The following is a 12,505-nucleotide window of genomic DNA, read 5'->3' as shown; positions in this document are numbered from 1 at the left end:
AAATTAAATTCGGTAAAAGCAATCGAGAAATAGGATACTGTACGCCATACAATTTGTGTTATATTGTACGACTGCTATTCCTTTGTTAACCTAATGTAATGTAACCTAACGTAACATATCCCACTAAAGCAGTCAATCATAATATATCATACTAAATTGGTCAAAGCATACTGATGCAATCAAGACGTTGGATACTATACGTCCTACAGTTTGTATTATATTCTAAGACCGTTATTCCATCGGCAGCCTAATGTAATGTAAGCTAACATAACGTAACATACACTCTTAAAAAAAAATGTTATATCTAGAACCAAAAAGGGTTCTTCGGCTGTCCCCATAGGAGAATCCTTTGAAGAATCCTTGATGGTTCCAGGTAGAACCCTTTTGGTTTTATGTAGAACTTTTAGGGTCCAACATGGAATCCAAAATGGTTCTACCTGGTACCAACAAAGGTTTTACCTGGAACCAAAAAGGCTGGAACCATATAGTCTACCTACCGGCTCCCTAAAAAGTCCGGTAAACAAAAGTTTTCTGTGGATATCTTATCTAAAATTTAGAGCAGCTGAAGGACAAACAGCACATAAAACCGATAGAATAAGTTAATTGTTATTTTATTCAACATTCTGGCTTGTAAGGAACATTTACACGATTTTGCAGGGATTAGTTTCAGGCTGTATTTACCAAATAATTGTCTATTACAGCCTAATTAATCAAGCTGTAAACCACTCCTTTTTGGGGGTTTCAGGTCAAACATTTTGAGAACCACTTTTAGATGAACATCCATCATTCCAATTGGAACAATGTCACAAGGTGGCAGCATTGGACCATAAAATAATAGGCAATCTCCAATTAAGACTTAAGGCACAACATCTGGTCTACTGTTCGAGAAAATACAATTATAGCCCATGTCAAGCAAAATACTTGCCTAATTATTAATTATAGATCTATGTATTTGTTTTTGTGAAATAAATGACTAATTTGCCCTCAAGAAATACAAAACTGAGGCGGAGGGGTGAGGAAGAACTATTCTCTGTCAAGATGGTCAAATATTGACCTTACAAACATCTTAGTACATAAACTCTTTAACATTGTTTTGTTCAAGTTCAAGGTTTTATTGTCACATGCACAGTGAAATGCTTAGCTTGCATTATCAACAGTGCAGTAATCAATATAAAAATAGTATAACTAATAAAAAAAATGTATATACAGTACCAGTCAAAAGTTTGGACACACCTACTCATTCCAGGGTTTTTCTTTATTTGGACTATTTTCTACTTTGTAGAATAGTAGTGAAGACATCAAAACTATGAAAAAACACATATGGAATCATGTAGTAACCAAAAAAGTGTTAAACAAATCAAAATATATTATATTTGAGATTCTTCAAAGTAGCCACCCTTTGCCTTGATGACAGCTTTGTACACTCTTGGCATTCTCTCAACCAGCTTCATGAGGTAGTCACCTGGAATGCATTTCAATTAACAGGTGTTCCTTGTTAAAAGTTCATTTGTGGAATTTCTTTCCTTCTTAATGCGTTTTAGCCAATCAGTTGTGTTGTGACAAATAGGGGTGGTATACAGAAGATAGACCTATTTGTTAAAAGATCAAGTCCATATTATGGCAAGAACAGCTCAAATAAGCAAAGAGAAACGACAGTCCGTTACTTTAAGACATGAAGGTCAGTCAATTCAGAAAATTTCAAGAACTTTGAAAGTTTCTTCAAGTGCTATGATGAAACTGACTCTCATGAGGACCGCCACAGGAAAGGAAGACCCAGAGTTACCTCTGCTGCAGAGGATAAGTTCATTAGAGTTAACTGCACCTCAGATTGCAGCACAAATAAATGCTTCACAGAGTTCAAGTAACAGACACATCTCAACATCAACTGTTCAGAGGAGACTGCGTGAATCAGGCCTTCATGGTCGAATTCCTACAAAAAAAAACACTACTAAAGGACACCAATAATAAGAAGAGACTTGCTTATTAGATCAGTGGAAATCTGTCCTTTGGTCTGATGATTTTTGTTTCCAACCGCTGTGTCTTTGTGAGACGCAGAGTAGGTGAACAGATGATCTCTGCATGTGTGGTTCCCACTGTGAAGCATGGAGGAGGAGGTGTGATGGTGTGGGGGTGCTTTGCTGGTGATACTGTAAGTGATTTATTTATAATTCAAGGCACACTTAACCAGCATGGCTACCACAGCATTCTGCAGCGATACGCCATCCATCTGGTTTGCGCTTAGTGGGACTATCATTTGTTTTTCAACAGGACAATGACCCAACACACCTTCAGGCTGTGTAAGGGCTATTTGACCAAGGAGAGTGATGGAGTGCTGCATCAGATGATCTGGCGTAAACAATCACCCAACCTCAACCCAATTGAGATGGTTTGAGATGAGTTGGACTGCAGAATGGAGGAAAAGCAGCCAACAAGTACTCAGCATATGTGGGAACTCCTTCAAGAGTGTTGGAAAAACATTCCAGGTGAAGCTGGTTGAGAGAATGCCAAAATTGTGCAAAGCTGTCATCAAGGCAAAGGGTGGCTACTTTGAACAATCTAAAATCTAAAATCTATTATGATTTGTTGAACACTTTTTTGGTTACTACATGATTCCATATGTGTTATCACATAGTTTTGATGTCTTCACTACTATTCTACAATGTAGAAAATAGTACAAATAAAGAATAACCCTGGAATGAGTTTGTGTTTCCAAACTTTTGACTGGTACTGTATATATTATAAAGAAAACACGAGAACAAGAAGTAAGATATGAAGCTTAATACCAAATGCACAATGTGCAGGGATACTGGAGTATTTGAGGTAGATACTGTACATAAATAGTAAAAATTGTATTTTTTTATTTCACCTTTATTTAACCAGGTAGGCCAGTTGAGAACAAGTTCTCATTTACAACTGCGACCTGGCCAAGATAAAGCAAAGCAGTTCGACACATACAACAACACAGAGTTACACATGGAATAAACAAACAAAGTCAATACTACAGTAGAAAAAAAGGTCTATGTACAGTGTGTGCAAATGAAGTAAGATAAGGGAGGTAAAGGCAATAAATAGGCCATGGTGGCGAAGTAATTACAATATAGCAATTAAACACTGAAGTAATTACAATATAGCAATTAAACACTGGAATGGTAGATGTGCAGAAGATGAATGTGCAAGTAGAGATACTGGGGTGCAAAGGAGCAAGATAAATAAATAAATAAATAAATACAGTAGGGGGATGAGATAGTTGGATGGGCTATTTACAGATGGGCTATGTACAGGGGCAGTGATCTGTGAGCTGCTCTGACAGCTGGTGCTTAAAGCTAGTGAGGGAGATATACAGCTTCAGTTATTTTTGCAGTTTGTTCCAGTCATTGGCAGCAGAGAACTGGAAGGAAAGATGACCAAAGGAGGAATTGGCTTTGGGGGTGACCAGTGAGATATACCTGCTGGAGCGTGTGCTACGGGTGGGTGCTGCTATGGTGACCAGTGAGCTGAGATAAGGCGGGGCTTTACCTAGCAAAGACTTGTAGATGACCTGGAGCCAGTAGGTTTGGCGATGAGTATGAAGTGAGGGCCAGCCAATGAGAGCATACAGGTCGCAGTGGTGGGTAGTAAATGGTGCTTTGGTGACAAAACGGATGGCACTATGATAGACTGCATCCAATTTGTTGAGTATAGTGTTGGAGGCTATTTTGTAAATGACATCGCCGAAGTCGAGGATCGGTAGGATGGTCAGTTTTACGAGGGTATGTTTGGCAGCATGAGTGAAGGATGCTTTGTTGCAAAATAGGAAGCTGATTCTAGATAAAATTTTGGATTGGAGATGCTTAATGTGAGTCTTTTTTAAAATGTGAGTCCCATTAAAAAGTCCCATTAAAAGCTCATAATAATAAAAATGGTAAACAGTATGGCAGCAGCATAACCGATGGATGGCTGTGTATGTGGTGGTGAGTGTGTCCATGTAAATGTGTGAGTGAGTGTGTGTGCAAGACTGACAGTGTAGGTACGATGAGCGGATATGTGAACAGGTGTCACGGAATACTAGGTGTGTGAGGGAAGAATCAGGCGCAGAGAGCAGAGAGTTCCATAGGGAGAAGTGCACTTTAATATGGCACCAAAAGGAATGCCCAAAACACAGGGCGCGAAAAATATGGACCAACCCAAAACACAGGGTACCCAGTCCGGAGCACGAACACACCCAACAACACAAACACGTAACACAAGAATAATCCCGCACAAAACAAGGGCAGGTAAACTAGCTTTAAATAAGGAAGCCCATCAGGCAAACACAAATAGACACAGGTGCAACTAATAAGACAAAACAAACAGAAAACGGAAAAAGGGATCGTGGCGGCTAGTAGGCCGGTGACGACGACCGCCGAGCACCGCCCGAACAGGCAGGGGAGCCAACTTCGGCGGAAGTCGTGACAACAGGGCTTGAAAGTGACTGGTAGCAACAATATATAAATACTTTTGGTACTCTACTAGTGGTAATATCTACGTGTAAACACAAACAATAGTGACCAGTAACAGGATAAAATAGATAGGTTATAATGGTAATGCCAATCAATAATCAAATAACAGCAGAATAGTGGTGGTAATACATCTAATCATTAACCATTTTAGCTTCAGCGTAGGTGTGAGGGGGAGCAGTAATTGTTAGCCATTTAACAGTCTAATGGCCAGGGGATAGATGCTGCTTAGGAGTCTATTGGTCTGAGCCTTGATGCGCGGGTACCGTCTGCCAGACCGGAGCATGGAGAACAAACAGTCCATGTCTGCAGTGGCTGGAGTCTTTGGCAATTTTTCGGAACCTTTCTCAGACACTGTCTGGCATGTACTTCCTGGATGGCTGGGAGCTCACCCGCAGTGATGCGCAGGGCTGTCTGCACCACCCTCTGTAGGGCCTTCTGGTCAAGGGTGGCGCAGTTTCCATGCCAGACGGTGATACAACCAGTCAGGAGGATGCTCTCAATCAGCTGTAAAATCAGCTGTAAAAGTTCCCAAGGATCTAAGGGGCCATGCCAAATCATTGCAGCCTCCTGAGGGAGAAGAGTTACACTTTGTGTCTCAGAAAAATACAGAATATTGCTATTGCTGCACAACTTGACCTCGTTTTAGGCTGTGGATCTGACTAAAGCTATGAACATTAGCTAAGTAAGCCTAATGAAAGCTGAGGTTATGCATTGATTTGCTCTCTAGTGTTGCAACATTATTTGAATCAAGGTTGTTTCCGTCCATGTTGTCAAAACAATGGGCTTTAATATGCTGCTGGACTGTGTAGCCTATGTAGGCCTATTATAGGTACTATTTACACATTTAACCTGACTCTACAATACATTATTTATTTAAGCTACATACGTCGATTTGTAGCATACACTGAATATTGAACATTATTTCATTGTTCGCTAATAGCCAATATTGAAGCCATACTTGTCATTCTGGGTGCTGTCCATGGTGTTGATTTTTGAAAGCACTTAGGTCTACTTGGCTACAATGTCATGCATCTTGGATGCTTGATAGCCCAATTTTGCTATGTCTATTCTACACACCCAAATATACCATATACCATCGAATACCATCGCTGTAGCATATGTCATAGATTCTGTTGGCCAACGGAAAACCAATTGTCGTGCGCAATTATGTGTCTGTTGTATGGTGAGGGAATTTTGAAAGCTCGCGCTTCAACGTTTAAGGTATATTAATAATTTGTATTATTATTTTATCTTTATTTAACTGAATAAGATCCACTGGTGACGTCGACGACAAAGACCCCACTGCCGTATTTTGACTGCAAGACTACGCTTCACATTCCAGACCCGTTCTCATTTGCTCCAGCCTATACCAACGCTCACACGCTCCTTCGGGAACAGCACCGCTGGCATTTGCAATGAGCGAGCGGGCGTGAGTGACAGGCTCCAGTAGTTCGCTCGGTCTCCGGTATATGGCTGTGGATTAGCTATATGCTAATATCGATAAGAGAGAGGAGCAGCAGCGTGGTGCTGCAAGCCGAGAGTGGAGGCTACCCGAGTCTGAGCAGGCTCCTCAACAGCCATGGCTGAAGGTGGTGAAGGGGAAGATGAAATTCAGTTCTTGAGAACTGTAAGTAGCCTAATTTCCGTCCGCTATTTCGTGAGGCAACATGCCTCCTGTGTGCATTTCGAGCATCTTATCCCATGCATGTCGATGCCTATGTAATAGCCTACTGCTATTAGCCTTACAGATTATGCTTTGTGCAGCCAGGTTATAGACTACATGTTGATTATGAAATATGGCTATAATGTAGCCTATAGTTCTAATTACGAGTAGACTGTCTCCTGAACGTGTTGGCTTTATAACCACCGCGCTTTTTGGGTAGCCCTCCATAACCTGCTCCCTCGTAAAGCAGACCTGCCTCGCGATGACAGGATCTTTTTGGGGAGCCTCCATAACCTGCTCCCTCGTAAAGCAGACCTGCCTCGCGATGACAGGATCTTTTTGGGGAGCCCTCCATAACCTGCTCCCTCGTAAAGCAGACCTGCCTCGCGATGACAGGATCTTTTTGTTTGGCGCATCCCTCACCTCGATGCCCTCCTAGATTTAACTTGTCCGGTTGTCTCAGTACGTTTTGCTATTAATGAATACAATGGAATGCCTACCGGTGTAGGCCTACTACTCTATCCAGTTTACGCGACAATCTCTGTCTCACTTCCAGCCCACTACCCTCCTGCTTTGTTGTTGTTAATTGATAACTACGTGTCCCTTTTCCAGGCGTATCAATGCTGTCTATAGTTAGAAAAAGTTCACCTTTGCATGCCTAGTTCTTATTCAAGGAAATGTTTCAACTCACAAGATATTGGTGAACAACTTCTACTCTTAACCTCAAATTCTGCGTATGGTGTCTATCCAGGCAGATTTATATGCAATAAACAAATAACACAAATTATCATGTTATAATGAACAGCAATAGCTTAATATAGGTCTAATATTTTATGGTCATTTTTTGTGATATAGATAAATGAGGTATTGGCAGCACATAGTTCCCAGTGCTCTCCCAGGACTCCCAGTTTAGGCATGTGAATTATCAGATGGCAACAAGGATTTGTGCAATGGACTTCCTTGGTTCTGTCTAACCATGCTGTCAGGATCGCAGCACATAATCCTGTCAACACAATGTGGTCCTATACTAATTAAAGTAGGTGCTGTAACTTGAGGTGGAATGGCCCAGAGGAGCTCCTCTCTTTATGGTCTACACTACTTGGTACTACTCAGGTCTTACTATAGTGTGGCTTTGCAGTTTATGCTAGAAAAACAATTGTGGGTGAAAATAGGTGAAGATGCATTGATTACTGATCCATAGGCTAAGATTGAACTGTTTTTTACCATTTATTTGGAATACTTTTTTATCCTTCTGCCCTGTAGATTTATCTACAAAATTGAGGCTATTCCGAAACCAAACTTGAACCAGAGTGACAATCCACCTCTTAAGAGAGGCTACTTACTTGGAAATTAGCAGTGGGCTTACTAAGTCTTACACATTTGCATTGCTTTGGAAGCCTCCTGTATTCCCAGAGATGCCAGTGGGGTTTAAAATGAGCCCCTGAAAAAGTTGATGATTTCAATGCCCCGCAGCTCCCTGTCCCTTGTTACCACTACATTCAGAGGTCATTACATCAGCATTCACACTGCCCCAAACAGTGCTGACATTTCAGCACCATTACTGCTTGGAGAGCTAGCACCTGTGTCAGCCAGCAGTCTGCAGTTGTGATCTACACAGTAAAAACAATGAGCAAAAGTTCTGGAGTTGGCCCTTATGGGGTTTCTTAGTCAATCAAATTTGTCCTGGCTGGTCCCACCGCAGTTGTCCTGTTAGGACAAGTTCAAATGTGAAGCTTTGAGTTGCAAAGGCACTGCTCCTTTAAGAGGCTTTGCAGCTTGTTGCATCTTTCCACACAGGGCAGTAGCAGCTGACTGGATGACACGGGGATGGGGATGGGGTCTGCGCTAGTGTGTGGATGTGTGAATGCAAAGTGGGCTAGGCAGTGTGGTGCTGCTGCAGAAGCAGGCAGGCTGCTCAAGACGTGCCACAGCAGAGCAGAGCAGAAATTATTCATCAGGCCAAGTTGCAGCTGAGCTGAACCATTGAGCCGTCAATGACTCTCGTCTCTCTATCCTCATGCTGATGCCACACACATTAGAGCGCACACAAATGCACACACTAATACACACCCTTGTGCATGCACACATTAACATCCAATCAGAACCGCACACACACAGTCTCTGACTGATCTTGCCTTTGCGTGGATACTGTTTAGCTGTAAACAGGAAGCATGTTTTCCTCCCACATTCAAATAGGTGCACAAACTACCTTTTCTCTAGTAACAACTAAACAAAGTAATTTCCCCAGAAGAGAACAGAGAAATTAGCCCCCTGGTGGCCTGCTGTCTAAAGCCAGCCACGGGTTTTACACACCAGCCAAGCTTCTGGGAGAGCGCGATGGTACCCTTTTGATTAGAGAGTATTTCTCTGTCATGGGTAATTTGATGCTACAGGAAGAGAAACAGCTCTTATTGTGCTCATGTTTAATGTTAGAGGGTGCTAGTGGGATAGGGGAGAGTATAATAAGGCTCCACATCACAATGAGGTACGGTTGTTTCTCTATTTGTAGATGTCCTGAGATGCACCAGCATAGTGGCCTCATAAGCAGGATGATGATTAAAACAATATCAGCTTATTTGTATTTGTATTTATTATGGATCCCATGGGGCCCGGCAAAATTAAGGCAGTTATACAATTTTAAAAACATTACAATACATTCATTACAGAATTCACAACACACTAAGCATAACGGATCAGACTGTTTGTTAAGTAAGAACAGTTTTTCAAATGAACTATAGTACGTTGTGTCGCTTTTAATCAGTATCAGTAGCCTGTCCTTGTGCTTGTTTGCACACGTTCGTGCCATGGTTCCACCTCTAACTTAACACCCATGGGCTCTAACAGGGAGCTGATCTGTGGAGGGATGGAACAGTCTGCAGAGGGAAACAAGCCATTGGCTTTTTCTAATTTTGTTTGTTATTTCGCCCTAAGTTTGTCTGTTTGATTGTGCTGTGATTCTGACAGGAGGCCTCTGATGTGTACATGCACCACGCTGCGTGGAGCCTGATGCACACATCAGATCACTAAGGAATAGATATGTGCTGGGTCCACAACCCCCTCCTCGGTAAAAGCCCCAGCTGGGAGAATATCAAAGTCTCCGGCTCCATTAGCAGGTAGTGGGGTAGTGGAGGCAGCAGTGAAAAGGGCAGCGTATGAGTGTGACTAATGTGCTATGGCAGCGTTTGGGACTGTTACGTTTTATGTGGAGAGACTGTCTGACCTGGTGTACCAACCAGCTGTCAGCACATTCAGAGAGAAAAGCGTTTGGTAATGAACCACCACTGCTCCCCTCCTAACACAAAAACAACTCCAGATAAGCTTGACTTGGCACCAGCTCCAAACAGACGCTGGCGTGGAACGTCTTATCCTGGCTGGTGGGTGTATTCTCTAATGGCAGCAGTGCGGGATAGCTGCCTCCTCTGCCACACACACGTTTCTCTGTGAGTGCTTCTGGCTGTTTCTCTCTCAATTCAATTTCAATTTCAATTTAAGGGCTTTATTGGCATGAGAAACATATGTTAACATTGCCAAAGCAAGTGAAGTAGATAATAAACAAAAGTGAAATAAACAATCAAAATGAACAGTAAACATCACACTCACAAAAGTTCCAAAAGAATAAAGACATTTCAAATGTCATATTATGTGCAAATAGTTAAAGTACAAAAGTGAAAAAAAATAAACATAAATATGGGTTGTATTTACAATGGTGTTCGTTCTTCACTGGTTGCCCTTTTCTTGTGGCAACAGGTCACACATCTTGCTGCTGTGATGACACACTGTGGTATTTCACCCAATAGATATGGGAGTTGATCAAATTTGGGTTTGTTTTCAAATTCTTTGTGGGTCTGTGTAATCTGAGGGAAATATGTCTCTCTAATATGGTTATACATTTGGCAGGAGTTTAGGAAGTGCAGCTCAGTTTCCACCACATTTTGTGGGCAGTTTGGAAATAGCCTGTCTTCTCTTGAGAGCCAGGTCTGCCTATAGTCAAAGCTTTCCTTAAGTTTGTATCAGTCACAGTGGTCAGGTATTCTGCCACTGTGTACTCTCTGTTTAGGGCCAAATAGCATTCTAGTTTGCTCTGTTTTTGTTAATTATTTCCAATGTGTCAAGTAATTATTTTTTTCTCATGATTTTGTTGGGGACTCTTCTCCATGCTCATATCTCTGTAGGTGATGGCTTTGTTATGGAAGGTTTGGGAAACGGCTCTTTTCTGGATTTGGATAATTAGCGGGTATCGGACTAATTCTGCTCTGCATGCATTATTTGTGGTTTTACGTTGTACACAGAGGATATCTTCGCATAATCCTGCATGCAGAGTCTCAATTTGGTGTTTGTCCCATTTTGTGAATTCTTGGTTGGTGAGCAGACCCCAGACCTCACAACCATAAAGGGCAATGGATTCTATAACTGATTCAAGTATTTTTAGCCAGACCCTAATTGGTATGTCAAATTTTATATTCCTTTTGATGGCATAGAAGGCCCTTCTTGCCTTGTCTCTCAGATCGTTCACAGCTTTGTGGAAGTTACCTGTGGTGTTGATGTTTAGGCCGAGGTATGTATAGTGCAACGGTGTCTAGATGGAATTTGTATTTGTGGTCCTGGCAACTGGACCTTTTTTGGAACACCATTATTTTTTGTCTTACTGAGATTTACTGTCAGGGCCCAGGCCTGACAGAATCTGTGCAGAAGATCTAGGTGCTGCTGTAGGCCCTCTTTGGTTGGGGACAGAAGCACCAGATCATCAGCAAACAGTAGACATTTGACTTCAGATTCTAGTAGGGTGAGGCCGGGTGCTGCAGACTGTTCTAGTGCCCTCACCAATTTGTTGATATATATGTTGAGGGTGGGGCTTAAGCTGCATCCCTGTCTCATCCCACTGCCCTGTGGAAAGAAATTTGTGTTTTTTGCTCATTTTAACTGCACACTTGTTGTTTGTGTACATGGATTTTATAATGTCGTATGTTTTTCCCCCAACACCACTTTCCATCAATTTATATTGCAGACCCTCATGCCAAATTGAGTCAAAAGCTTTTTTGAAATCAACAAAGCATGAGAAGACTTTGCCTTTGTTTTGGATTGTTTGTCAATTAGGGTGTGCAGGGTGAATACATGGTCTGTCATACGGTAATTTGGTAAAAAGCCAATTTGATATTTGCTCAGTACATTGTTTGCACTGAGGGAATTTATGAGTCTGCTGTTAATGATAATGCAGAGGATTTTCCCAAGGTTGCTGTTGACACATCCCACGGTAGTTATTGTGGTCAGATTTGTCTCCACTTCTATGCATTGGGGTGATCAGTCCTAGGTTCCAAATATTGGGGAAGATGCCAGAGCTAAGGATGATGTTAAAGAGTTTAAGTATAGCCAATTAATATTTGTGGTCTGTATTCTGTCATGACTTTGCCATGTTGGTGAGGTTTATGACCACCATAAATACCTTTCCCCCTTTTCTCTCTACTCTACAGAATGGATTCTTGGAAAGACCTTTGTTAACATAGAGAGAGTATTGTAACATCAAAAGGTTGGGGAAAAGAACAATCTTTATAATCCAACCAGTTGAAAGTGTTCGTTGGTACTTAAAGAAAATGATGTCCGATCAGTTGTCGTCTGAGACATTATTACTGATGATAGGACAACATAAACTGTATCTTGGAAAGTCTACACATTCTAGTTATCAGATTCACATGGGATTGTTGTGCAATTTAAATGTTTAAATATGAATTTGTGAAAAGATGAAATGTAATTTTAGTTTTTAAAATGAGAGAATTGTTTTCATAAGTAAAATAGGCTCAATCAGTGGCTACGCCCACGTGAATAGACATTGGTTGGAAATGATGAGCCAATCCCTTTTCTACATTTCTATAAGAGCCCCCGTGACCCAATTCACGCAAACTAAGCCAACTTCAGCGTGAGCTCTGTGTAACGGCAGCCTTCCCTCTCTTTACTAGAAGAGGGGGTGTAACAGGGATCAGACCAACACGCAGCGTAGCCAGTGCTCAACATGTTTAATTAAACGAATAAACAGTGAACACTACAAATACAAAATAACAAAATGTGGCAAACCGATACAGTCCTAGCTGGTGCATAGAAAACACAAAGACAGGAAACAACCACCCACAAACACAAAATCCCAACACAAAAACAAGCCACCTATTATATGATTCTCAATCAGGGACACGATTGACAGCTGCCTCTGATTGAGAACCATATTAGGCCGAACACAGAAACAGACAAACTAGACACACAACATGAATGCCCACCCAGCTCACGTCCTGACCAACACTAAACAAGCAAAACACATAAGCACTATGGTCAGGACGTGACAGTACCCCCCTCCTGAGGTGCGGACTCCGAACGCACC

At 41.7% G+C, this 12,505-nt stretch overlaps 1 protein-coding gene across 1 annotated transcript in view; it reads left to right on the top strand.

The window, feature by feature from the left end:
- Nucleotides 1-5,897: 5,897 nt before the first annotated feature.
- LOC111969023 (ryanodine receptor 3-like) overlaps nucleotides 5,898-12,505 on the top strand; it is a 190,657-nt gene continuing 184,049 nt past the window's right edge. The window contains 1 exon segment of the mRNA XM_070445284.1: nucleotides 5,898-6,105. Within this exon segment, the coding sequence (XP_070301385.1) occupies nucleotides 6,058-6,105 (48 nt within the window). The 5' untranslated portion in view covers nucleotides 5,898-6,057.

This window comes from Salvelinus sp. IW2-2015, linkage group LG9 (assembly GCF_002910315.2).
Source record: "Salvelinus sp. IW2-2015 linkage group LG9, ASM291031v2, whole genome shotgun sequence".
Classification (NCBI taxonomy): Eukaryota; Metazoa; Chordata; class Actinopteri; order Salmoniformes; family Salmonidae; genus Salvelinus; species Salvelinus sp. IW2-2015.
Note: the sequence above shows the minus strand (reverse complement) of the source record. Positions and strands in the feature narration are given on the sequence as shown.